Source organism: Erinaceus europaeus, chromosome 1 (genome assembly GCF_950295315.1).
Source record: "Erinaceus europaeus chromosome 1, mEriEur2.1, whole genome shotgun sequence".
Classification (NCBI taxonomy): domain Eukaryota; kingdom Metazoa; phylum Chordata; class Mammalia; order Eulipotyphla; family Erinaceidae; genus Erinaceus; species Erinaceus europaeus.
Genome location: NC_080162.1, coordinates 107701648 through 107727782, shown reverse-complemented (window position 1 = coordinate 107727782; position 26135 = coordinate 107701648). Strand labels below are relative to the sequence as shown.

The 26135-nt window shown below is 45.7% G+C and overlaps 1 protein-coding gene across 1 annotated transcript in view; it reads left to right on the top strand.

The window, feature by feature from the left end:
- TLL2 (tolloid like 2) overlaps nt 1–26135 on the top strand; it is a 219481-nt gene that overhangs the window by 177215 nt on the left and 16131 nt on the right. The window contains exons 11-17 of the mRNA XM_060192830.1: nt 639–755; nt 3693–3838; nt 4328–4523; nt 17166–17291; nt 20875–21035; nt 21686–21866; nt 24847–24972. Of these exons, the coding sequence (XP_060048813.1) occupies nt 639–755; nt 3693–3838; nt 4328–4523; nt 17166–17291; nt 20875–21035; nt 21686–21866; nt 24847–24972 (1053 nt within the window). The remainder of the gene's footprint in view (nt 1–638; nt 756–3692; nt 3839–4327; nt 4524–17165; nt 17292–20874; nt 21036–21685; nt 21867–24846; nt 24973–26135) is intronic.

Here is a 26135-nt window from a genome sequence, read left to right as displayed (position 1 = left end):
GATTTTTGCTTCCTGCACTCTTCCCTTCTGTGAGTCAAGGAAGGCAGACTGTCTTCTCAAAGACACCAGTCTGCATAGATAAGAGTGTGTGTGTAATAGCACAGACTAGTATTTTAATTTTTTTTATTTTCTATGATTGGATAAAGACAGAGAAACTATGAAGGGAAGGGGAGATAGAGAGGGAAAGAGACAGAGAGACACCTGCAGTCCTGTTTCATCACTCATGAAGCTTTCCCTCTGCAGGTGGGGATTAGGGGCTTGAACCTGGGTCCTTGTGTTCTGTAATATGAGTGCTTAACCAACCTCCTGCCTCCCTCCACTGATATTTCTAGTACTGTCTGACCCTCATCCACTGCACACTGAACACCTCAGCAGGCCCATGTGTCCCATGCCAGGTACCTTAGTAGACTGGAGTCTGGCATTCTCCATAAAGTGACGCGAAGGAGGCAGACCAGTTGTGTGGCCCACCCCCAATCCACCTTTCAAACCCGAGTGCACTCTAAGATAAGTCGCCACAGTCTGTAACCTCAGCATGAGGGTTGAGCCTCAGCTGATGACTCCCCACTCCCTCTTTTCTGCAGTGCATTTCTTCTCACTGTCTGCTGATGTTCTCACTGTTCTTTTCCCCCACTTCCCAGGGAGGTTTTGTGGTGATAAAGTCCCGGAGCCCCTCATCTCCACGGACAGCCGGCTCTGGGTGGAGTTTCGAAGCAGCAGCAACATCCTGGGCAAGGGCTTCTTCGCAGTCTATGAAGGTTTGTTCTTAAGGAAAGAAGCCTCCTGGGGAGCTCCTGAAGGGCTCCTGTGTCCCTCTCATGCAGCCCCCCTTCCCCCACCTTGTGTGGCAGCTCATGTGAGGAGAGAAGAGGCAGGACAGGACTGAGGAGTCCATTGCTTCATAGTCTGGAAGCATCGAGGCCAGCTGTTGAGGCCAGCAGTAGTCGCTTCACTAAAGGCGTCCTTCCAGTCAGCTGGGGAGCTGCCTCCCCACACAGGGACTGTGTCAGGGGGTTTAGAACCCCGTGGAAATGGAAGCAACTTTGGAATAGCTGCCTGGGCCTAGCAAAGAATCCGACCTCTCTCTGCCTTCTCTCCCTCCCTCCTCCCCCCCCTCCTGCCTCTGTTTTGTTTGTGAACCAAACAAAAAAAAAGATTTTGGAGGGGGAGCCCCCTGGTCTCCACCTGCAGTGGGGCTGCTTCATGAGCGATGAAGCAAATCTTCAGGTGTCTATCGTTCCCTTTCTATCACCTGTCTTCTCTCAGTTTCTGTCATATCAAATAAAAATCGGAAAAAATGAAAGCACAAAATGGCCAACAGGAGAGGTGGATTGGTGGATTTGTCGTGCAGGCACTAAACCCCAGCAGTAACTCTGGTGGTAATAAAAAAGAAAGAAAGAGGGAGTCGGGCGGTAGTGCGGCGGGTTAAGTGCACGTGGTGCGAAACACAAGGACCGGCATAAGGATCCAGGTTCGAGCCCCTGGCTCCCCACCTGCAGGGGAGTCGCTTCACAGGCGGTGAAGCAGGTCTGCAGGTGTCTATCTTTCTCTCCCCCTCTGTCTTCCCCTCCTCTCTCCATTTCTCTCTGTCCTATCTGAGAACGATGACATCAGTTACAACAACGATAATAACTATAACAACAATAAAAAACAAGGGCAACAAAAGGGAAAATAAATAAATAAATATAAAATCAGTGGGGGGGGCCAGGCAGTGGTACACTCAGTTAAGCTCCCTTAATACTAAGTGCAAGGACCTGCTCAAGGATCTGGGTTCGAGCCTCCTGACTCCCCACCTGTACGGGAGCAGGTCTGCAGGTGCCTTTCTCTCTCTCCTCCTGCCCTCTCAATTTCTCTCTGTCCTATCCAATAAGATGGGGGAAAAAAATGGCAACCGGGAGCAGTGGATGTGTAGTGCCAGCACCGAGCCCCAGCGATAACCCTGGGGGCAAAAAAACAAAGAAACAAAACCAGAATAAGATGATTTTGGACAGCATTGGGGACTTGCCTACTATGCTTCTTGGCACAGTGAGGCCCCATGGTGGTCAAGCTTAGGGAACCCATAGCAAACCCATAGGGAACCAGGGCATGTCTGCTCTGTTGTATGTGTTGGCTTCCTCTGGCTACTCCGACCCCTCACCCCCAAACGAAACCACTCAATAATCATTGAGACCCCTTTTAGCCTTAAACTGTAATTCTGGAACAACTAGCTTTGTTTTTATAGAACAAGTCCGAGATATGTGCCTTTCTGCCTCAACACTCCTCTCCCATCAGCATCCCAGGATGACTCTTCCCTTCACTGGTGCTGCAGACCCACCTGGCCCCAATTTCCATAGCTCAAAAATAAAAAATCTCCCTGTGATTCTAAGGCTTATTTCCTTTATATGAAAACTCTGTTGCTAAAGAGCAGAAAGGGTGATTTTTCTAAGGCACCAGCCTAATTGGATAGAAATGAAAATATTAGTGAGTAGAGCCACCTATTGGTGACAAGTGGCTGGCTACCTGCTGCCTTCCCTAAGTTCTGATCAGGGACCCCCTTCCTCTTGGCTCTCTTTTCTTTTTTTTTTAAATTAATTTATTTATGAAATGGAAACACTGACAAAAACCATAGGATAAGAGGGGGTACAATTCCCACCACCAGCGTTCCGTATCCCATCCCCTCCCCTGATAGCTTTCCTATTCTCTAATCCTCTGGGAGTCTGGACCCAGGGTCATTATGGGGTGCAGAAGGTGAAAGGTCTGGCAGAAGACAGAGCTCCAGGATATGGTGGGGTCATCTGCCCAGGGAAGTCTGGTTGGCATCATGGTAGCATCTGGAACCTGGTGGCTGAAAAAAGTTAACATATAAAGCCATACAAATTGTTGATTAATCATGAACCTAAAGGCTGGAATATTGCAGATGAAGATTTGGGGTCTCCATTTTGGAAATAGCTAGTAGGACTATTTTAGGTATTTTCCTAAGGGCCCATGACTTTATTAGTTTTTGCCTGAGCCTGATATCTGATATGCAGGTGGACCCAGGTTATTGTCTAGGGAGATGATGTCAGTCATGGATGGAAAGAGGGCTAGAAAGCTGCATCAGGGAAGAGAATGGCTCTCAAATAGGGGGAAAGTAAATAAATATTGTTGACTATAAACCCCATTGATCTGATCTGGGGCCCATATTGAGCAAAGGAGCCTATGTAACCTCTACATCCCTGTAGGTCTGAGCTTGCATTCTGTAGTCATCAGTAGAAACATTCCAAGTTGCGCCAATTTCAGGACCCATCTTCTTCAGGTGGTAGATAGAATATGTTATCCAACCCCCCTTCAGAGGATGGAACATTCTCTACTATTGTTGATCCACATTGAGGGCAAGGTCCTGTGGGGGCCCCGAAGGGGGCTCCATTATGTTGTTCCTGCTGGAGATGACCAGTGATAATGGAGAGAGGGATCTATTCGAGGTCTAGGCTCATCATGTTTATGTGGGAATCCCAGGACTCCCCGACTAGGGCCCCAGCTGATGGGGTGACCTGATAGTGACTAAAGAGTCATCATTAAAGTATGCCAGTCTCTTGCCCTTATTCAGCTTTTGTAGTCCTTGCTTTGATAAGGTTAGCTTTGGAGTGACTGGGGGAAGTGTAATAGGAAGTAGGTGAGGAGGGTATTTAGATCTAAGTAGAAACTATTTCATCAGGTACTTGGCTCTCTTTTCTAAGCTACCTGTGGGGGAGACATTAACAAGGACGCTGGTCAGATTCAGTCTCCCAACTACCCAGATGACTACAGACCTTCCAAGGAATGTGTGTGGAGGATTACAGTGTCCGAGGGGTTTCATGTGGGGCTCACCTTCCAGGCTTTTGAGGTGAGTACAGCCCAGATGGTCTTCCCAAGGATGAACTAAGACAATAGCTTTTGCTAAGCGGTCCCTGCTCTGTAAAAGTGTTTTCTTTTGCCCTATATTTTGTTCGTTTGTTTGTTTGTTTAAATTGAAAACAGGAAACTCAGAGGCCATTTCAACCCTATGAGTTGTTGTCCCCAGGTACATGGTATCAAGACCTTAGGCTTTGGGGAAAAAAAAAAGTCACGTCTTTCTCCTGTCTGCTGGCTGCTAGGGAGGCTAGAGAAAAAAAAAAAGTCAGAATCTATGGTGTGAGTGATTCCAGGAAGTTTTGTAGACTTGACCTTCTCTGATTTTCATCTCTTAGTCTCTTTGAAGCCAATTCAAGCAGGAAAGAGTTCGGAGAAGCCCTTAAATATCTCAGTTTGATACTGGAAAATAACCTCTGGACTCTCTTCCTGAAGCCTAGGCCATCAGCCATCTTCCACTGCCACCTGTTGTTTCTCTGTGTAGATTGAAAGGCACGACAGCTGCACCTACGACTACCTGGAAATCCGGGATGGCGCCACAGAGGAGAGCACCTTGATCGGCCACTTCTGTGGCTATGAGAAACCAGAGGATGTGAAGTCAAGCTCCAACAGAATGTGGATGAAGTTTGTGTCTGATGGCTCTATCAATAAAGCAGGCTTTGCAGCCAACTTTTTCAAGGGTATGGATCTGCTGTTTATTTCCATTTGTAGTCACAGGAAGAGGTAGTGCCTGCCCCATCTCTGTCCCCACCACTCCATCTTTTTTTTTTTTTTTTTTGCCTCCAGGGTTATTGCTGGGGCTTGGTGCCTGCACTATGAATCCACTGCACCTGGAGGCCATCCCCCCTTTTTTGTTGCCCTTGTTACCCTTATTGTTGTCATTTATTGTTATTGTTGTCATTGCTGTTTTTATTGGATAGGACAGAGAGAAATTGAGAGAGGAGGGGAGACAGAGAGGAAGAGAGAAAGATACATACCTGCAGACCTGCTTCACTGCCTATGAAGCGACCCCCCTGTAGGTGGGGAGCCTGGGGCTCCAACCGGGATCTTTGCACTGGTCCTTGAGTTTCACACCTTGTGTGCTTAACCCGCTGTGCTACCGCCCGACCCCGCCATCTTAAAGGATAAAACTCACTGGGAACCTCAGCACCAAACCAGGTTCCCTGCACGGAGGAGGCAGCCACTCACTAGTAACTGCCATCAAGTGTTTGTTATTATTATTATCTTTATTTATTTGATAGAGACAGGCAGATATCAAGAAGGAGGAGGAAGACAGAGAGGAAGAGAGACAGAGAGACACCTGCAGCCCTGCTTCACCACTTGTGAAGTTTTCTCCCTGCAGATGGAGACCAGGGGCTCAAACCCAGGTCTTTGTGCACTGTAATGTGGGCACTTAACCAGGTGCACCACTGTGCTGCCCCCCTGGCAGTCACCCACTTTTAAGCTGTGCACAAGGTGCCAAGGACATTCCCAGCTGATTTGCAGCAGGCTCAGCCTGGGCTTCTACAGGGCAGAAAGTCCCGCCACTGCCCTTGCAGTGAGATGTAATCAGTTTGTAGGGTCAGCCTCAGTGCAGCTGAGCATGGAAAAGAGTAAATGTTTGTTTATCATTGATAGGGAGCCTACTGTGTGTGAGGAGCTATGCCACGTTCTTGATATGCTGTTTAATTCCCAAAATAATCCTTGGGGAAGGCTGGTCATGGAGTTCACTCAGAGTTATATAGCGGATCAGGAGTTCACACAGACTGACTCTAAACCAGAAGCCTTTCCTTTTTCTTTTATTATTTATTTATTTATGACTGGATAGAGATTGAGAAGGGAGGGAGAGAAACAGAGAAAACTGCAGCTCTATTTCACCACTCATAAAGATCTCCCCCTGCAGGTGGGAGCCAGGGGCTTGAACCGGGGTCCTAGTTAATTATAGTGCGCGTGCTTAACCGGGTGTGCCACTGCCTGGCCCCCCTCAGAAGGCTTTTCTACAGAATTGTCCTGCATCCCGGGATGTGCTTCCTTGAGGAAATCTAGCTCTCTAGTCACTGAGGTATAAGTCCTTAGCATACAACCTACCCACAAGAGGATAGGAGACCAATAAGCGTGGAAGGCCAGGGAAGGGAGCTCAAGGAACAGGCCTCCGTGCTGCCTCATGGACCTGTGCTCTGCAGCATCTTGAAGAGAACAGACCCAGAATGCAGGGGAAGACCAGCTCAGCTGGCCTGAGCAGATAGGGCTTCCCAGGACTTCTTTGAATAAGCACGTCTTTCTTCTTTGCACTAAGGGCCCTGAAAACCCCTCAGAGTACCAAGAGAAGGGTGTGAGAATATTCCCGAATTCTCCATGACAAGGACTCCCTAGCACACCAGCAGCTACTACAGAGGCTGTCACAGAGGTTCCTTGATTGGTGGCAGTACTTTCACCCAGGACTGTTGGCTGTGCTGACCCAGAATCTTGGTCCACCAGAACTTCTAATCCCCACATCTGTCCCTTGTCCCAGGCTCCCTTATCTACAGAGAGGTGTCAGTAGAAAACTCTTCAAGCCATGTGATTCCAAGCAGGAAACTTCAGTAGTCTTGTCACTCAAATGAGGGTGGTGGTGGGAGGGAGATAAGAATCTCTCCATTGTGCTCAACCAGTTCTTTTTTTTTTTCTTTTTCTCTTTTTTATTTCTTTACTGGAGGATTAATGTTTTACAGTTCACAGTAAATACAGTAGTTTGTACATGCATAACATTTCCCAGTTTTCCACATAACAATACAACCCCACTAGATCCTCTGCCATCATGTTATAGGACCTGAACCTTACCCCTCACCCACCCCAGAGTCTTTTACTTTGGTGCAATACACCAACTCCATTCTAAGTTCTGCTTAGTGTTTTCTCTTCTGATCTAGTTTTTCAACTTCTGCCTGTGAGTGAGATCATCCCATATTCATCCTTCTGTTTCTGACTTATTTCACTTAGCATAATTCCTTCAAGCTCCATCCAAGATGGACTGAAAATGGTAAAATCACCATTTTTAATAGCTGAGGAGTATTCCATTGTGTATATATAGACTACAACTTGCTCAGCCACTCATCTGTTGTTGGACACCTGGGTTGCTTCCAGGTTTTGACTATTACAAAGTGTGCTGCTAAGAACATAGGTATATACAGATCTTTTTGGATGGGTGTGTTGGGTTCCTTAGGATATATCCCCAGGAGAGGGATTGTAGGATCATAAGGTAGGTCTATTTCTAGCCTTCTGAGAGTTCACCAGACAGCTCTCCACAGCAGTTGGACCAATTGACATTCCCACCAGCAGTGGAGGAGGGTTCCTTTGACCCCATAACCTCTCCAGCATTTGTTGCTGCTACCTTTTCTGATGTATGACATTCTCACAGGAGTGAAGTGGTATCTCATTGTTGTCTTTATTTGCATTTCTCTGAAAGTCAAAGACTTAGAGCATTTTTTCATCTATTTCTTGGCCTTTTGGATCTCTTCTGTGGTGAATATTCTGTCCATTGTCCTCTCCCCATTTTTGGATGGGTTCATTTGTTTTCTTGTTGTTGAGTTTGACAAGCTCTTTATATATGTTGGTTATTAGCCTCTTGTCTGATGTATGGCATGTAAAGATCTTCTCCCATTCTGTGAGGGGTCTCTTGGTTTGGGTAGTGGTTTCTTTGTTTTGTCTCTTTGGTTCTTTTTGGTCTCTTTGGTCTCTATTTGGTCTCTTGGTTTGGGTATTGGTTTTCTTTTCTTTCTGTGCAGAAGCTTTTTAATTTGATGTAGTCCCATAGGTTTATGTTTGCCTTAGTCTTCTTTGTAATTGGATTCCTTTCATTGAAGATGTCTTTAAAATTTATGCGGAAAAGAGTCCTGCCAATATTTTCCTCTAAGTATTTGACAGCTTCTCATCTAATATTCAAGTCCTTGATCCACTTGGAATTTACTTTTGTATTTGGTGAAATACAGTGACTCAGTTTCATTCTTCTGCATGTTTCAACCCATTGTTTCCAACACCATTTGTTGAAGAGACTCTGCTTCCCCCATGTAATAGTCTGGGCCCCTTTGTCAAAGATTAGATGTCCATACGTGTGGGGCCTCATTTCTGGGCTCTCAATTCTATTCCACTGGTCAGTGTGTATATTCATGTTCCAGTACCAAGCAGTTTTGATGACAATGGCCCTATAATACAATTTGAGATCTGGGAGTGTGATACCTCCAGTTCTGTTCTTTCTTCTCAAGATTGTTTTTAGCAATTCTAGGTCTTTTCTGGTTCCTGATAAACATTTGTAGCTTTCTTTCTATTCTTCTAAAAAATGTGGTTGGGATCTTGATGGGGATTTCATTAAATTTGTATACAAATCTTTCACTTCTTTGGTTAGGTTTACTCCTAGGCATTTTATTGTTTTTGTTGCTATAGTGAAAGAAATTGATTTCTGGATTTCTTCTTCTTCTAACTTAGTGTTTGCATAAAGGAATGCCACTGACTTTTGAATGTTAATTTTGTAGCCTGACACCTTACTGTATTGCCTGATGATTTCCAAAAACTTCCTGCTGGATTCTTTAGTTTTTTCTTATATACTATCATATCACCTACAAATAGTGAAAGTGTGACTTCTTCTCTTCCAGTCTGTATCCCTTTAATTCCTTGTTCCTGCCTGATTGCTATGGCAAGAACTTGCAACCACCATGTTGAATAGTAATGGTGGTAGTGGGCAGCCCTGTCTAGTACCTGATGTGAGGGGAAATGCTTCCAGTTTTTCACCATTGAGTATTATGTTGGCTGTAGGTTTGCTATATATAGACTTCACTATCTTCAGGAATTTTCCATCTACTTCTATTTTTACATAGCATTTTGTTCATAAAGTGATGTTGGGTTTTGTCAAAGGCTTTCTCTGCATCTACTGATATAACTCTGTGGTTTTTGGTCTTGCATTTATTGATGTAGTGGATCACATTGATTGATATATGTATATTAAACCAACCTTGCATCCCTGGGATAAACCTCACTTGGTCATGATGAACAATCTTTTTAATATACTGCTGTATCTGATTGACTAGAATTTTATTCAGTATTTTAGCATCTATGTTCTTCAGAGATATTGGTCTATAGTTTTCTGTTTTGGTTGTATCCCTATCTGCTTTTGGTATTAGAGTGATGTTGGCTTCATAGAAGCTGGAAGGGAGTATTCCTGTGTCTTCAGTCTTTTGGAAGAGTTTTAAAAGTAGAGGTATTAACTCTTCCTTCAAGGTTTTGTAGAATTCATTTGTAAAATCATCTCGGGGGCCAATGGGTGGCTCACCTGATTGAGCACATATGTTACAGTGCACAAAGATCCAGGTTCAAGTCCCTGGTCCCCACCTGCAGGGAGGAAGCTTCAGAAGTGGTAAAACAGAACTGCAGGTATCTATCTCTCTCCCTCTCTATCTCCCCCTTCCTCTCGATTTCTGGCTGTCTCCAATGAATAAATATAATAAATTTAAAAAAAAAACATAAAAAGAAAAACATCTTGTCCAGGGCTTTCATTCTTGGGAAGGTTTTTGATAACTGTTTCAATTTCCTTGGCTGTGATTGACTTGTTCATATTTTCTAGTTCCCTTTTGTTTAATTTTGGAAGTTTGTAGATATCTAGGAACTCATTCATATCTTCCATGTTCTCTAGCTTGGTAGTAGCATATAGTTGTTCATAGAAGCCTAGCATGATATTTTGAATTTCTGCAGTGTCTGTTGTGATAGCTCCTCTTTTATTTACAATCTGATTTATTTTGTCTGCTCCCTTTTTGTTTTGTGAATCTGGCTAAAGGTTTGTCGATTTTGTTTAAATTTTGTTTTGAAGAACCAATATTTACTTTCGTTGATCTTTTGTATGGTTTTCCTATTCTCAATGTTATTGATTTCTGCCCTAACTTTAGTGATTTCTGTCCTTCTGGTTGCTTTAGGGTTCCTTTGTTCTTCTTCTTCTAGGTCTTTAAGATGTGCAATCAGGCTGTTTATTTGTGCTTTTTCTTGTTTCCTAATGTGTGCTTGTATGGCTATGAACTTCCCCCTCAGTACTGCTTTAGCTGTGTCCCAAATATTTTGATAGCTTGTGTCTTCGTTTTCATAGAACTCTTGAAACATTTTGATTTCTTCCTTAATTTCCTCTTTGACCCAGTAGTTGTTAAGTAGTGTACTGTTGAGCTTCCACATTTTGGGACTTTTACTAACTTTTTATTGTTAAGTGTTAATTTAATTCCACTGTGGTCTGAGAAGATGCTTGGGATGATTTCAATGCTCTTGAATTTGCTGGTGCTGCCTTTGTGGCCTAACATATGGTCTAGCCTGAGAATGACCCATGTGGACTTGAATAGAATGTGTGTTCCAGTTTCCTGGGACAAATGACTCTGAAAATGTCCAGTAGTTCTAGTTTATCTATCTCTTCGTTTAGCTCCCTCGTTTCTTTATTGATTTTCTACCTGGATTATCTGTCAAGTTGATGTAGTGGGGTATTGAAGACACCTACTATTACTGTCTTGCTGTTAATGTATTGGCTGTAGCTCTTTTAGTAGATGTTGGATATATTTAGATGGCCTCTCATTGAGTGCATAGATGTTAATAATTATTATGTCCTCTAAATTGACTGATCCTCTGAGCATTAAGTAATGACCATCCCTATCTTTTTAAATTTTATTTTAAGGTCTATCGTGTCAGATATGAGAATAGCTGTTCCTGCCCCTTTTTGTGGTCCATTGGCTTGTATGATAGTTTTCCATCCTTTCACTTTGAGTCTGTGCTTGTCTTATTGAGTTAGGTGGGATTCCTGCAGACAACATATGATTGGGTTTTGTTTTCTGGTCCATCTTCCCACTCTGTGCCTTTTAATAGGTGTCTCCTTTATTTTAGAAGAGAAACCAAGACTATTAGAAAACTTCTTTGGGCTTGGGGGAGATAGCATAATGGTTATGCAAACAGACTCTCATGCCTGAGGCTACAAGGTCCCAAGTTTACTCCCCTGCACCATCATAAATCAGAGTTGAGCTGTGATTTGGTGTGAAAAAGAAAACTTCTTTGGCATCTAGGAAAAGGGCAAGAGAAGACACCTTTGACTGAACCAGACACATTATTAGTTATTTCTCACTTTATCTTCAGAACAGCCACTTGGTGGGCACAAGTATAACTCCCTTATTTTTTTAAATTTTTTATTTATAAAAAGGAAACATTGACTAAACCATGGAATAAGAGGGGTACAACTCCACATAATTCCCACCACCAGAACTCTGTATCCCATCCCATCCCCTGTTAGCTTTCCGGAATATGGACCCAAGGTCATTGTGAGATGCAGAAGGTTGAAGGTCTCGCTTCTGTAATTGCTTCCCCGCTGAACATGGGTGTTGACAGGTCAATCCATACTCCCAGCCTGTCTCTCTCTTTCCTTAGTGGGGAAAGGGCTCTGGGGAAGCAGAGCTCCAGGATACATTGGTGGGGTTGTCTGTCTAGGGAAGTCTGGTTGGCATCATGCAAGCATCTGGAACATGGTAGTTGCAAAGAAAGTTAACATACAAAGCCAAACAAATTGTTGAACAATCATGAACCTAAAGGCTGGAATAGTGCAGATGAAGGGGGGGGGGGTTCTCCGTTTAGTAGATAGCTAGTAGGCATATTTTAGTTATATTCCAATGGGCCTGTGACTATACTGGTTTTTTTTTTTTTTCTTTTTTCTTTTTTCCCCTGAGCCTGAAATCTGATATGCAGGTGGATCCAAGTTATTGTCTGGGGACATAATGTCATGGCTGGATAAAGGACCAGAAAGCTGGTCCTTTACAGGGAAGGGGTATAAATATTATTGACTGTAAACCCCATCGATTTGATGTGATCTGGAGCCCATATTCAGCTTAGGAGCCTATGTGACCTCTGCATCCCTGTAGATCTGATCTCTCATTCTGTCATCATGAGTAGGAACATTCCAAGCTGCCCCAATATTGACCCATCTTCCTCAGGTGTAGCATAGAGTATATTGTCCAACCTCCCTTTTGAGGATAAAATATTCTCTACCATTGTTGATCCAGGTTGAGGGCAAGGTCCTATGGGGGCCCACAAAGGAGTCTGTTGTGTTGTTCCTGATAGAAATGACCTTCTTAAAGTAGAGGAAGCTAAACTTGCAAGTTAGCAGAGCTAGAAACAGAAAGCTTTGGCCCACTCTGACTTAAGAGATACAGGCAGGTAAAATGAAGGGATTTGTACTTCTAATTCATGTGTGCAATTTGATTCTATCACTTCCTGGTGCCTTGTCCATCACACAGGAGTGTACCAGATTTAAAATCTCAAGTTCAGGTTCCATCCTGTCTATTTTTCTCACTAGGTGTGCAACCTCAGACAGGCAGTTTTCCTTTCTGAGACTGCCTCATTCCTGCTTTGTTCTCCACTCTATTCCCTGGGCCAGGCCCATGGTGGGCTCTGCAGACACTGAAAGTGAGTGAACAGGCAATGAGTGAAGGGGAATAAGAGCTCTTGTTTGTGCTTTGGGCACCTTGTTACCTACTCACCCGACTTCTCAGGGTTCCTATGCAGATGTATCAAGGCCAGAGTCTACAGTCAAGCGCAGCACCATTCAGCATAAATCACAAACACCTATGTCAGTTTAAATATTCTGGAAGCCACTTTACCAAAACAGAAAAAGATAAAATAAAAATTTTTGTACTATTGATATGTCTCATTTAATATATCAATATACTATCCACAATATTTATGAGATATTTTATGTTTTTTACACTATCTTAGAAATAAAATTTTTTAAGGGGGAGCTATTTCTTTTTAATGAAAGAGACAGAGAAGGAAGATGAGAAAAATGAGAAAGAGGAGAGAGAGAGAACGAGAGAGAGATAGAGAGAAAGAGAGAGAGAGAGAGAGAGAGAGAGAGAGGAACTATACCACTGTACAGTTCTGGCTTATGGTGGTGCTGGGAATTGAACCTGAGACCTCAGAACCTCATGCATGATAGTCTTTTGCACAGCCACTGTGCTATCTTTCCAGCCCCCAAATCAGTGTGTTTTATATTTATAGCACAACTTAAATTAGACTCAGTACCTTTTAAGCATTTGGTAGTCATATGGGAATGGTGGCTACCATGTTTGTCAGCACAGATCCAGGAATTGAGCACAGCCAGCTACCTTTGTCCAGCCTGTTTCCAGAAAGACCATCAGAGGATGCCCTGTGTACACAGTGACCAGTACATGTTTCAGAAATTCCCTAGAAACAAACTATCAGTAAAAAAGTCACTGCAAAGACAAAACAGAAGAGTTGGATAGATCCAACCAAAGAAGCTCTTGCCCTGGGGTCAGTTGGCAGGAACTCTGCCCAGAACCCAGCTGGCACAAGGAACTGGTTAGGGTGCCAGCTGGCCTCTGAATCCCTTTAGAGCCTGCAGGCTGGGCAACAGTAAGTCTCTGCCTATTTTTGGAGACACCAGAAGCATTGAGGGCTGACAGGGCCATTTTTGTCTCACATCCCTTGCATAAACTAGAGATTTCCACCTTGATCCCCAACTTTCTGTGCCCGTGGCATGGACCACCATAAAGTATTTGATGAGGAAGATTGACTTCCTTCAAGGTACTTTTTTTTTTTCCTCCAAGGTTATTGCTAGGGCTTGGTGCCAACAGTACGAATCCACTGCTCCTAGTGGCCATTTTTTTCATTTTATTGGGTAGGACAGAGAGAAATGGAGAGAGGATGGGGAGATAGGAAGAAATGGGGGGGGGGAGAAACCTGCAGACCTGCTCCACCACTTGTGAACCTTCCCCTCTGCAGGTGGGGAGTGAGGACTTGAACCCAGATCCTTGCATGGGTCCTTGCACTTAGTACTATATGCACTTAACCAGGTGCACCACTGCCCAGGCCCCCAAGGTACTTCTTCAGAAACTTGGGGATGTACCTTGTCTTCTCCTGCCTTAGCTTTTTGAAACAAATTTTTGGAATCCTACCTGCACCAGTCATCTCACCATCCAGTTACAGAGTGGTTCCTTCTTTGACTAATGCCACTTGGAGAATGGCATTTCCATTCGACAGAACTAGACCCTGGCTCCAGCTTCTCCTTCCATTCCCACATGTTCCTAGACTTTTTTTTCCTGAAGGTTTGGCCTTGGTTCCCAGAGCTCAGAGCAAACACAGGCCAGTGAGATTAGAACTGCCGCCCCTGATATATACAGGAGGGTGATGGTGGCCATTAGGCTTCCACCAAGGGCAGCAGCTCAGTACACTGGGAGGTCATCCATCCCCCTGCTCTTAACTGGGCAGAGTTCAGGTGTCAACATCCACCTTCCATCCACTCACCACACAAACACCTGTCCTTCAGATCTCTAGGATATCTGCTTAGGCCCAAATCTGTTCCCCCTCATAGAGAGAAGATGGCACCAGACGATGTCTTCATCTTAGTTCTCCCTTGCCTATGACTTTTGAGTGTCCTGCCCAGAGCCACCATATCTTCTGGCATTAGTCTTCCCCCACCCCCCTGCCTTGGTCCTTTGTTAGTCTGGGTCTAGCTTCCTGCAGTTTCTTCCTGCACTCCTAGCCCACCAGCCTGTTCCTTGACTCAGTTGTCCCATTCACCTCATCATCTTCAAAGTCTTTTTTAAAAGGATTTCTAAATCTTTATTTACTGGGTAGAGGCAGTAAGAAATCAAGAGAGAAAGGGAAGATATAGAGGGAGAGAAGCACCTACAGAGTTGGAGAGAGGCTTCACCACTCACAAAACTTTCCCCCTTGCAGGTGGGGATCAGGGGCTCGAACCCAGGTCCTTGCACATTGTAATATGTGTACTAAACCAGGTGTGCCACCACCCAGCTCCAGTATTTGCTTATTTACCATAAAGAAGAGACCAGAGTACCACTCAGGCCCTGGCATATGTGGTGCTAGAGTTCAAACCTGGTGCCTCGGGCATGCACATGCTAAACTCATATATTTGAGGCCGCAGACAGCTTCAGCTCCTTTCATAGAGCATGTCCTTTCCTTTTTTTTTTTTTTTTTTTTTACCAAGAGCACTGATCAAGCTCTGGCTTATGGTGGTGTGGGGGATTGAACCTGGGACCTTGTAGCCTCAGACATGAGAGTCTTTTTTTGCATAACCATTATGCTATCTACCCCCACGAGCATGTCTCTTAAACACAATCTCTCCTACCAACCAACTTAGCCTTTCTTATGGAATCTTATGAAATCACTTATGGAATCACTTCTGTTTGCTCTGCACTATGAGGAACGAAGATGTTTCTCTAACTGTCCTTTACCTGGTGAAGAGCATCCAGGCTGATGAGTATTTTGTGCACAAGGAAGATTGTAAGGAAATGGGTCTGGCTTAGTTGGGGAAAAAAAGAGTAGATGCAAACATTACGGTTAAAAGACTTTTCTTATCTGTAGGCCTACTGGGTTGGAAGTTGCAGTGAGTCAAGAGCTTTGACAAATTCAAGTTTCAGAGGACATGAAGGACCTTTACAAAGCAGGGGTGTTTTCAAGCAAAATGCCATTAATCAGCATGTCAAAGGCTTCTTGCCTGGAGTGGTTGTGGTGGGTGGGAGTCTTTCCAGGTCCTTAGCAACTCTTAAGACATTCTGATGATTTTACCTGTAAATTGCTCTTCCAAGATGTTGTGGACAGCAGCTCTGTGCTCACTCTGTTTCTTCCTTCCATGGGACTATGAGCTAGTACCCCCCAACTTGGCTTCTTCCTCCATGAGATACTTGGCTCTGGTAGACCACAGCCTGCTTGCTCTCTAAGGTGTAAATGTCCTCTAGCCTGGTGACAGGGAGTAATGATGTTTTTTGGTTTTTTGTTTGTTTTCTTCCATTCCTTCTAATCCTCTTCTTGGGGTTGCCCAGTACCCAGGCTTTTTCTTTCCTCCAGTGCTACATAGGCTGACATGTCCAGGGAGCTTCTTCAAGTGGACAGTACTCCTGCCACCCTACCTGCTGTTAATTACCCCCGAACACTCACTAGGCCCTCGAGGTGCTCAATCACCCCTGTGAACTTATTCTCACTCTGGCTTCTTTCTTAATTGTCTCCTGGGAGTGCAAACTAGCCTGAGAGTCTGGGGTTCACTCTCATCTCTCCCTCCTTCCCTTCCTCACTCCCTCTCTCCCTCTCTCTTTTAAAATTATCTTCATTTGGGAGTCAGGCGGTAGCATAGCTGATTAAGCACAGGTGGCGCAAATTGCAAGGACCAGCATAAGGATCCCTGTGCAAGCCCCCTGGCTCCCCACTTGCAGGGGAGTCGCTTCATAGGCAGTGAAGCAGGTCTGCAGGTGTCTATCTTTCTCTCCCCCTCTCTGTCTTCCCCTCCTCTCTCCATTTCTCTCTGTCCTATCCAACAACAATGACAATAATAACAGCAATAATAACTACAACAACAATAAAAAAGACAACAATGGCAACAAAAGGGGAAATAAATAAAATAAAAAATTATCTTTATTTATTTATTGAATAGAAAAGCCAGAAATTGAGAGGGAAGGGAGGGATAGAGAGGAAGAGAGACAGAGAGGCATCTGCAGTCCAGCTTCAGGACTTGCAAAGCTTTCCCCCTGTAGGTGGTGACTGGGAGCTCAAACCTGGGTCCTTGCACATTGTAATATGTGCGCTCAACCAGTTGCAGCACCACCCAGCCCCCTTCCTCCCTCTCTCCCCCTCTCCCTTTTTCTCTCCCTCTCGCCTTCCCTCTTTTCCTCCAGCTCCCTCTCTCCCTTCCTTTCCTCTCTCCCCTCCCTCCCTCCCTCTCTCCTTTATTTTTTCAGAGCACTGCTTAGCTCTGGCCAGATATTGAGTCTGGGACCACTGGTGTCTCAGGCATGAAAGTCTGTTGTATAAACCATTATCGCCCCCCCACACACACACACACCTGCTTGATGTTTCCAGTAACCTTGAAGCTCTCCTTGTAGTATTTCTTTAGGTTGTCTATACAGGTGCTAGTGGGATATCTAGAAATGTGGGCTTTTTTTAATGCTTAATCTTTACTGAATGTCCCTGAGAAGTTCTGTGACGTTAAAACTGATTTCATCTCAGAGAGTTTTTTGTTTTTATTTTACTTTTTTAAGTTAAAAGTGGATCCAGTGATTGGATCCTTCAAGGAATGGAGTGATCGGGCCTGACCTCCTCTCAGAGCACCTGCTCTCAATGACAGACTACTCCTAAGTGTGGTCCAGAGCCCTGCCCTTTACTGCCACTGCTGCCAATTTCAGAGATGTGGACATGGGACACCTGGGGACTGGTAACCAGGAGCTGACCTTGCTCTTGGAGGATACATGCTGGGGCCCTTTTTGTGTAGAATGAGATGGGGAACTGGGCAGCTTTGTGATGGTTTTAACTGGGGTCCCCTCCCTCCTCAACAGAGGTGGATGAGTGTTCCTGGTCAGATCATGGCGGCTGTGAACAGCGCTGTGTGAACACCCTGGGCAGCTACAAGTGTGCCTGTGAGCCCGGCTACGAGCTGGCTGCTGACAAGAAGACGTGTGAAGGTAGGAGTGGGGCTTACCCCGCTGAAGTGAGGGCAGGGGTGGAGGGGACAAGTGGGCAAAGATGGCGCAGCTGGCTGGCTCTGGAGAAATAGTAAGTAGACAGGTCCAGTTGATGCACCCACTTCACCTAAGGAGAAGGAATTGGAAAAAGTCGCAAATGTGATGGGACCATCCAACTTAACACAGACTCCGCCCTAGAAGCTGCCACTGAGCCATCATTATTTCCTTCTGTGAAAGAGTGAAATTCTGGGGCTCTGGAGGTGGCTCAGTGGTAGGAGCCACTGTATGTATGTGTGAGGCCCTGGGTTTGATTCCCAGCACTACAGATGATGGAGCATCAAATAAATAAATAAAAATAAAAAAAAGAAGTGTAAGACTAACATGATTCTTAGGGTAGGAAATAAAAGCAATGGAAAGATGGTGAGCACTTCATGTGACACAACCTTTGATGATTGTTATTGACCCTACTTTTCTCGGGCTGGTGCTCCCTTTTCCTGGCCCACCTGTGTGAATCTGCTTGCTTCTGGGATATTTGCAGAGCTTAGGACAAACAATTATTTTCTTTCTTTTCTTTTCTGTTCTTTTTTCTTTCATTGGGGGGATTAATAGTTTACAGTTAACAATAAAATACAGTAACAAAAAAAAATACAGTAGTTTGTACATGTGTGACATCTCTCAGTTTTCCACATGTCAGTTCAACCCCCACTGGGTCCTCCTCTGCCATCATGTTCCAAGACCTGAACCCTCCCCACCTCCCACCTCAGAGTCTTAATTTGGTGCAATACACCAAACCCAGTCCAAGTTCTGCTTTGTGTTTTTTCATTTTTTTCAACTTCTTTTTCTTATTTATTATTGGTGATTTAATAAATGATCAACAAGATTGTGGGAGAAGGGGTACAATTCATACAATTCCCATCACCAGCATGCCATATCCCATCCCCTCCATTGGAAGCATTTCTATTCTTTATCCCTCTGGGAGTATGGACCAAAGATCTCTATGGGGTCCAGAAGGTGGGAGGTCTGGCTTCTGTAGTTGCTTCTCTTCTGGACATGGTTGTTGACAGGTTGATTCATACCCCCAGCCTGTTTTTCTGTCTTTCCCTAGTGGGCCAGGGATCTGAGAGGTGGGGGTCCAGGACACATTGGTGAGGTCATCTTCCCAGGAAAGGCAGGCTGGCATCATGGTAGTATTTTTCAACTTCTGGAACAAACATTTCTAATTCTTCTTTGGCCAAAGTCATGTGGCAACACCAGCCACAACCCTGACAAGCACAGGTGGACTGCTGCTGTGGTCTAGGGTAGAAAAGACTTGCCCCCAATGTCATCTCTGCAAATCCTTGATTGAAATAGCCTAGAATCATGGGCACCAAATTAATCAGTGCAGATTGCCTGCCTGCCTTTCTTTATTTCTTCCTTTCTTTTTTCTCCCCTTCTTTCTTTCTTTTTTCTTTCTTTCTTTCTTTCTTTTTTTCTTTCTTTCTTTCATTACTATCTAACTTAGCTTGGTTATTTGAACATATTTTCTTTTTTTTTATTGAGATCATTAATGCTCTACATGGATTCATTACATATGCATTCAATTTCCAGGCCCCCAAAGTTTTCTCCTCCTCCCTTTCCCTCTCTCCCCTCCTCTCTACCAGAGTCCTTTGCTTTGGTGCAACATACCGTGTCCAGTCCATGTTTCACTTTGTGCTCTCCCTCCATGTTCCCTATTTTAAAGTCCCGCTAATAACTGAGATCATTTGGTATTTGTCCTTCTTTCCCTCTTTTATTTTATTTTATTTTTTTGCCTCCAGGGTTATTGCTGGGGCTCAGTGCCAGCAATATGAATCCACTGCTCCTGGTGGTCTTTTTTTTTTTAATTGGATAGGACAGAGAGAAATTGAGAGAGGAAGAGGATATTGATGGAGAGAGAGAAAAACAGACACCTGCAGACCTGCTTCACCATTTGGGAAGCATCCACACTGCAGGTGGGGAGCTGGGGGCTTGAACCCGGATCCTTGCATGGATTGTAGGACTTAGTACTATATGTGCTTAACCAGGCTTGCCACCACCAGGCCCCATCTTTTTAAAGTTTTATCCAAGAAGATGCAAAGAAGACAACTTCAGCATTTTTAACAGCTCGGTATTATCCCATCATGTATATATACCACAATATTTTCAGCCACTCATCTGATGTTGGACATCTGGGTTACTTCCAGGTTCTGGCAATTACAAACTGTGCTGCTATGAACATAGGTCTATATAGATTTCTTCTGATAGGTGCTTCTGTTTCCTTTGGGTAAATCCCTAGGAGAGGAATTGCTGGGATGCAGGGTAGGTCCATTCCTAGTGTCCCAGTAACTCTCCAAATTGCTTTCCACAATGGTTGGACCATTCTGCACTCCCACCAGCAGTGCAGAAGTGTCTCTTTTTCCCCACATACTTTCCAACATTTGTCATTTCTGTCCTTTTTGATGTATGATATCCTCACAGGTGTAAAGTGGTATCTCATTGTTGTCTTTATTTGCATTTCTCTGATGATCTGTGAGCACCTTCTCATATATCTGTTGGCCCTCTGGAGTTCTTCCTGGATAAAATTTCTGTCCATGTCCTGGACCAATTTTCTAATGGGGATGCTTGTTTTTTGGTGCTTAGTTTACTGAACTCTTTAGGTATTTTGGTTATTAGTCCTTTGATGTGTGATATGTAAAGATTTCCACCCATGCTGTTGGGTGTTTTTCTTTTATTTATTTTTTAAAGATTTTTATTTATTTATTATTGGATAGCGACAGAGAGAAATTGAGGGGAGGGGGAAATAAAAAGAGAGAGAAAGGCAGAAAGATGCCTGCAGTCTTGCTTTACCACTTGAGAAGCTTCCCCTCTGCAGGTGGGGACCTAGGGCTTGAACCTGGGTCCTTGCACACTAGTTGAGTGTCTTTCTGCTTGGGTGATGGTATCCCTTTGCTGTGCAGAAGCTCTTCAGTTTGATGTTTATTTTTGCCTTTATATTCTTTGCTGTTGGATTTGAATCCTTGAAGGCTTTTTCTACCCCCTTTTGCCTCCAGGGTTATTATTGGGGCTTGGTACCTGCACTACAAATTCACTGCTCCTGGATGCCATTTTTCCCATTTTGTTGCCCTTGTTATTGTTGTTGGATAGGAAAGAAAGAAATCGAGAGAGATGGGGAAGGCAAAGAGGAAGAGAGAAAGATAGACACCTGTTGACCTGCTTCACCACTTGTGAAGTGACTCCCCTGCAGGTGGGGAGCCAGGGGCTCAAACCAGGATCCTTGAGCCGGTATCCTTGCACCAGTCCTTGTGCTTCACCCACTGTGCTGCCGGCTAACTCCCCCACCCCTCCTTGAAGGCTTTTTTGAAGTGTAGGTCGTGAAGTGTCTTGCCAATGTTGTCTTCTATGTATTTGATAGTTTCTGGCCTAATGTCCATGTCCTTGATCCACTTGAATGTCTAATATTTTTTTTATTCCTACTTTAAAAAAAAAAAGCAGCAACAAGAAAATAGCGGGTTTGTTACTGCTTGGGGGGACTCGCAGTCACCTGGAACTAAAACCAAATGACTCTTGCTTCTGTTCCCTCGTTCAGTGGCCTGCGGTGGTTTCATTACTCAGCTGAACGGCACCATCACCAGCCCAGGGTGGCCGAAGGAGTACCCAACAAACAAAAACTGTGTCTGGCAGGTGGTGGCCCCCACTCAGTACCGGATTTCTCTTCAGTTTGAAGTGTTTGAGCTGGAAGGCAATGATGTATGTTTCCGAGCTCCCACTGACTAGTACCGATGTGGCTCAGAGCTGGGTGTGGCAAGGGGGAGGAGGACTCAGCAGGCAGGGAGGCGGCTTCCCACAGTCCCGGTGGAAGCTGTCAAGCATCTTGTGCTGTGATTTCAGTGCACGTCCTCTGCAGGAAGTGGGGCTTGGGCCCCCGTGTTACTGAAAATTCCAGGGCACATCAGTACAGGAGTGGAGGAGGTGGGGTGTAGGTGTGGGAGGTAATTAGAACAGGTGTTGCCCTCCCTTGGGTTAGGAGCTGGGATTGAGAGTCCAGCTAAGAGGAATTAAAGGGTGGGCATCCAGCTGGTTCAGGATGGCACAGCCTGGCTGTTTTGTGGATGGTGATCATGAGATGACAAAGCCAGCTGTGTCCCAAGCACATAGCATTCGAGCTGCCCTCACATCTGAACCTTGGGCAGAACGGATTCCAGAGAGAACAGAGAGGAACCCTTCCCCCTCTAACCCTCCACCCTGCCCCTCACCCCTGCCAAGAACCTGGCTGAGCCCTGAGTCACCTGGCAGGGTGCAGCTCTCAGGAAGGAGGTTCTGCAGCGTCCACAGGTCTGGAGTGGGATGTGCTTACTGCCCCCCTTCCCCTGAGGCTCCCCCACAACTCTGCCTTGCAGGTGTGTAAGTACGACTTTGTGGAGGTACGCAGTGGCCTCTCCCCAGATGCCAGGCTGCACGGCAAGTTCTGTGGCTCTGAGACGCCCGAAGTCATCACCTCGCAGGGCAACAACATGCGTGTCGAGTTCAAGTCTGACAACACCATCTCCAAACGTGGCTTCAGGGCCCACTTCTTCTCAGGTGCGTGGGGAGGAAGGCTGCCACGGTGCAGGCTGCCAGCTTCTAGGGCAGCCTTTTGTGCCCAGTCCCCAAAGTCTGCATGGTGTGTCTGCCTTGGAGGCAGCATGGCTGGATCGAGGACTTTTCACACCAGCAGCTACATTTTTACACATAACAACACCCCCACACCAACTGGCTTCAAAGTCCAGAAACTCAAGCATAGTTTGGAGGTGAGAAGTCCAGACGGAGGTATGACGGGGCTGCGATCCCTCTGAAAACTCTGGGGAGTAATCCTGGCCTGTGGCTCCCTTGTGCTGGGTTTCTGGAAAAGTCATGCCTTTTTTTTCTGTTTTTCTCTGCAAAAAAAAAAAAAAAATGCATCATGAATTTTTCCAACAACCCAATGTTGGGCTGGTTTCATCTTTAAGTGTTCTTAGTCGTCCTCATGAATAAAGAGGGTGCTAGGGCAGGGTGGTAGTGCACCTGGTTGAACGCACATATTATAATGCACAAGGACCTGGGTTGGAACCCCCAGTCCCCACCTGCAAAGAGAAATCTTTGCAAGTGGTGAAGCTGTGTTGCAGGTGTCTGTCTGCCTCTCTCCCTCTCTATCATCCCCTTCCCTCTAGATTTCTGGCTGTCTCTAGCCAATAAATAAATAAAGATAATAAAAAAATTTAAAAAGAGGGTGCAACAAAAAATGGAGACTGTTCAGCACAGTATGTGGTCACAGTGGACTGAAGCTATAAAGAGGGTCCCATGAAGTCAGCCCTGGATAGGCAGGGAGGAAGGTGGCCCATGGTGGTAGTCACAGGATGTGCCCGGTTTACAGAAGGCCATGTCCCAGGAGGACTTGAGCCACAAGGACCGTAATGAGGATAGCAGCCAATGCTTGAGCTGAGACATGGCCTGAGAGGGAAGCTCACTCTTAGGCAGGTCTCCTTGTACTCATTCATTTCCTGTTCCCAACAGCCCTCCCGCACTATTACTGATTTACTCTTTTTTATTTTTTTATACATTTATTTTCTCTTTTGTTGCCCTTGTTATTTATTATTATTGTTGTGGTTATTATTGTTGTTGTTACTGATGTCATCATTGTTAGGACAGAGAGAAATGGAGAGAGGAGGGGGGAGAGAAAGACAACTGCAGACCTGCTTCATCGCCTATGAAGCGACACCCCTGCAGGTGGGGAGCTGGGGGCTTGAACTGGGATCCTTAGGCCGGTCCTTGCGCTTTGAGCCGTGCACTTAACCTGCTGCGCTACCACCAGACTCCCAGTTGTTATTCTTTTTTTTTTTTTTGCCTCCAGGGTTATTGCTGGGGTTCGGTGCCTGCACTACGAATCCACTGCTCATAGAGGCCATTTTCTCCCCCTTATGTTTCCCTTGTTGTTTATCATTGTTGTTATTTATTACTGTCATTGTTGTCGAATAGGATAGAGAGAAATCGAGAGAAGAGGGGAAGACAGAGAGGAGGAAAGACACCTGCAGGCTTGCTTTACCACTTGCGAAGCAGGTGGGGGAGCCGGCAGCTTGAACTGGTATCCTTCCGCCGATTTGCACCATGTGTGCTTAACCCTCTGCATTACCACCCAGCCCCCTGATTCCACTGCTTCACCACTTGCAAAGCTTTCCCCCTGTAAGTGGGGGCCGGGGCTCAAACCCAGGTCCTTGGGCATTTAAATGTGTGCTCAATCAGGTGTACCACCACATGGCCCCCTGATTCTCTCTCTCTCTCTCTCTTTATCTATCTATCTATCTATCTATCTATCTCTATATTTTTATTTATTTATTTATTTATTGCATAGAGAGAGAGAAATGTAGAGGGAGCTAGAGAAAGGAGAGAGAAAGAGACACCTGTAGCACTGATTCACTGCTTGCAAAGCCTCCCCCCCCCCCCGTAGTTGGAGATTGAGGGCTTGAGACCATGTCCTTGCACATGGTAAATTGTCACTGCCAGCCCCTCTGAATCACTCTTCACTAAGTGTCTGAGGTGAGGCAGCTAAGGCATAGAGGTGACGATCTGCTCAGCTGGGTGTGGGGTTGGGTGAAGAGGAGCAGGACTGGCCCCAGTGGTCTCTCTATATCCCTCACATCAAGAGGCGTGGGCACTTGGAGGACTTCAGGCCTCTTGCTCCTTGGGTGACCTCAGATGTGTTCACCTTTTCAGCCTCAGTTTCCTGATTTGCGAAATGGAAATGTAGTGCTCCCTCCTTGGGCTGTGAGGATAAATGTAGATAATCTATAGAGATTGATTGGGTGGGGGCTGGATAGTGGCATGTGCCACAAATTACCATGCACAGTGACTGGGTTTAATCCCCTGGTCCCCATCTGCAGAAGAGAAGCTTCAAACTGGAGAAGTTGTGCTGCAGTCTCTCTCTCTCTCTCTCTCTCTCTCTCTCTCTCTCTCTCTCTCTCTCTGTATATATATATATATATATATATATATATATATATATATATATCCTGGTCTCATTTTCTTCCTTTTCTTTTTCTCATCCTTCTCCTTCCTCCTAATCCTTTTCCTCCTTGTTTTCTCCTCCTCTTTCCCCTTCCCCTCCACTTCTCCCTTTCTTAACTAGAGAGGCTGGGAATCGGGGCAGAGAGAAACACTGAAGGTTCCTTCAATGTGGTGCGGTGGGGGCTAGACTCGAACTTGGATTGTATATATGGCAAAACAGCACACTATCCAAGTGAGCTATTTTGCCGGCCTGTCATTTTTAGTCTTGTAGCAATTTTATTGGCAGTAGTCCTAGCCTATCCTTTCTGGAGCATATTGTGCCGGGGAGCAGGGAGCAAGGAAGATACTTGCATGCGAATGCTTTAGGAGCAGGGAGAATTTTGTATCTGTTGGAGTCAAGTAAAAGCCAACACACAGGCTCGTCCTCCCCCAGTAGGAGGGGCAGGATGAGCCAGGCAGGCGGCTACTTCCTGGGTAGAGAGAGAGAGACCTTCTTCCCAAGCTGGTGTCTCCACTTAGGAGAGTCCATTGGTCTCCCCAGACAAGGACGAGTGTGCCAAGGACAACGGCGGGTGCCAGCACGAGTGCGTCAACACCTTTGGGAGCTACTTGTGCAGGTGCAGGAATGGCTACCGGCTCCATGACAACAAGCACGACTGTAAAGAGGGTGAGGCTTGGGTGGCCCGGGAGGTGGCGCAGTGGATAGGGCATTGGATTCTCAAACATGAGGGTTCAATCTCTGGCAGCACATGTGCCAGAGTAATGTCTGGTTCTTTCTCTCTCCTTCTATCTTTCTCATTAATAAATAAATTTTAAAAAAAGAGGGTGAGGCTTCGCCACTGTGCGGGTTGGTGGGTGGGTGCAAGAGGGAGACTGAGGGTTCTCCTCTGGGCTGCAAAGGCCTCTGTCCTCCCCACACACTCTCTGCTGAGTGCTTTCATGGGGCAGCGTGCACTGGGCCAGGGGGGGTGGAGTAGGGTGGCGATGCCCAGATGCTCACCTGGAGTCTGTTGGAAAATAGCTCACTTCTGGGGCCAAGGCCTCACATGACCAAAATTTCACTCCAGCTCTTGCTGTTTGGCCCATGGGTGATCTCAGAGGTCTGAGAGGCCGCAGGGCAGAGGCAGCAGTGAGCAGAGCCCCAACCCCCCTCCCCTGCCTCAGCAGCCAAGCAGGGCAGCCCACCCACCTCCTTCCTCAGCATCCCTCATCTAGCCAGCAACAGCAAAGGCAGGTCCAGGTTCAAGTCCTGGTCTGCCCCCCCAACCGATTTTTCATGTGTGGAAGTTGGAAGGATGAAGTGACGAAGTTGGAAGGATGAAGTTGGAAGGATGAAGTGACTTCCAGATGCTAAGTGCACTGCCCAGCACCAGGGAAGATGAATGCTAGCAGACTCGCGGCTCCATCAGCAAGAGACCATTGTCTCTGCAGCTCAGTCTGTGACCAGGGCAACACCTGCCACCATCACCCACTCCCAACTGAGACTGCTTGAAGAAACTCTGTGGCAGGAAAGCAAAGTGATGGGGGAGGTTTTAGCACTCGCTACACGTTTTCATATATATCCAGAGAGACAGGAGTGAAAGGAAGAGGAGGGGAGAAAAAGAGGAGCCAGGTAAGGGGCCAGGTAGTGGCGCACCTGGTTGAGTGCACAGGTTACAATGTACAAGGACCCAGTTCAAGTCCCTGGTCCACCTGCAGGGGGAAAGCTTTGCGAGAGGTGAAGCAGTGTTCTAGGTGTCTCACTCCCCTCTGTCCCCCCCCTTTTTTCCCTTCAGGGTTATCACTTGGGCTTGGTGCCAGCACTACGAATCCGCTGCTCTTGGTGGCCAT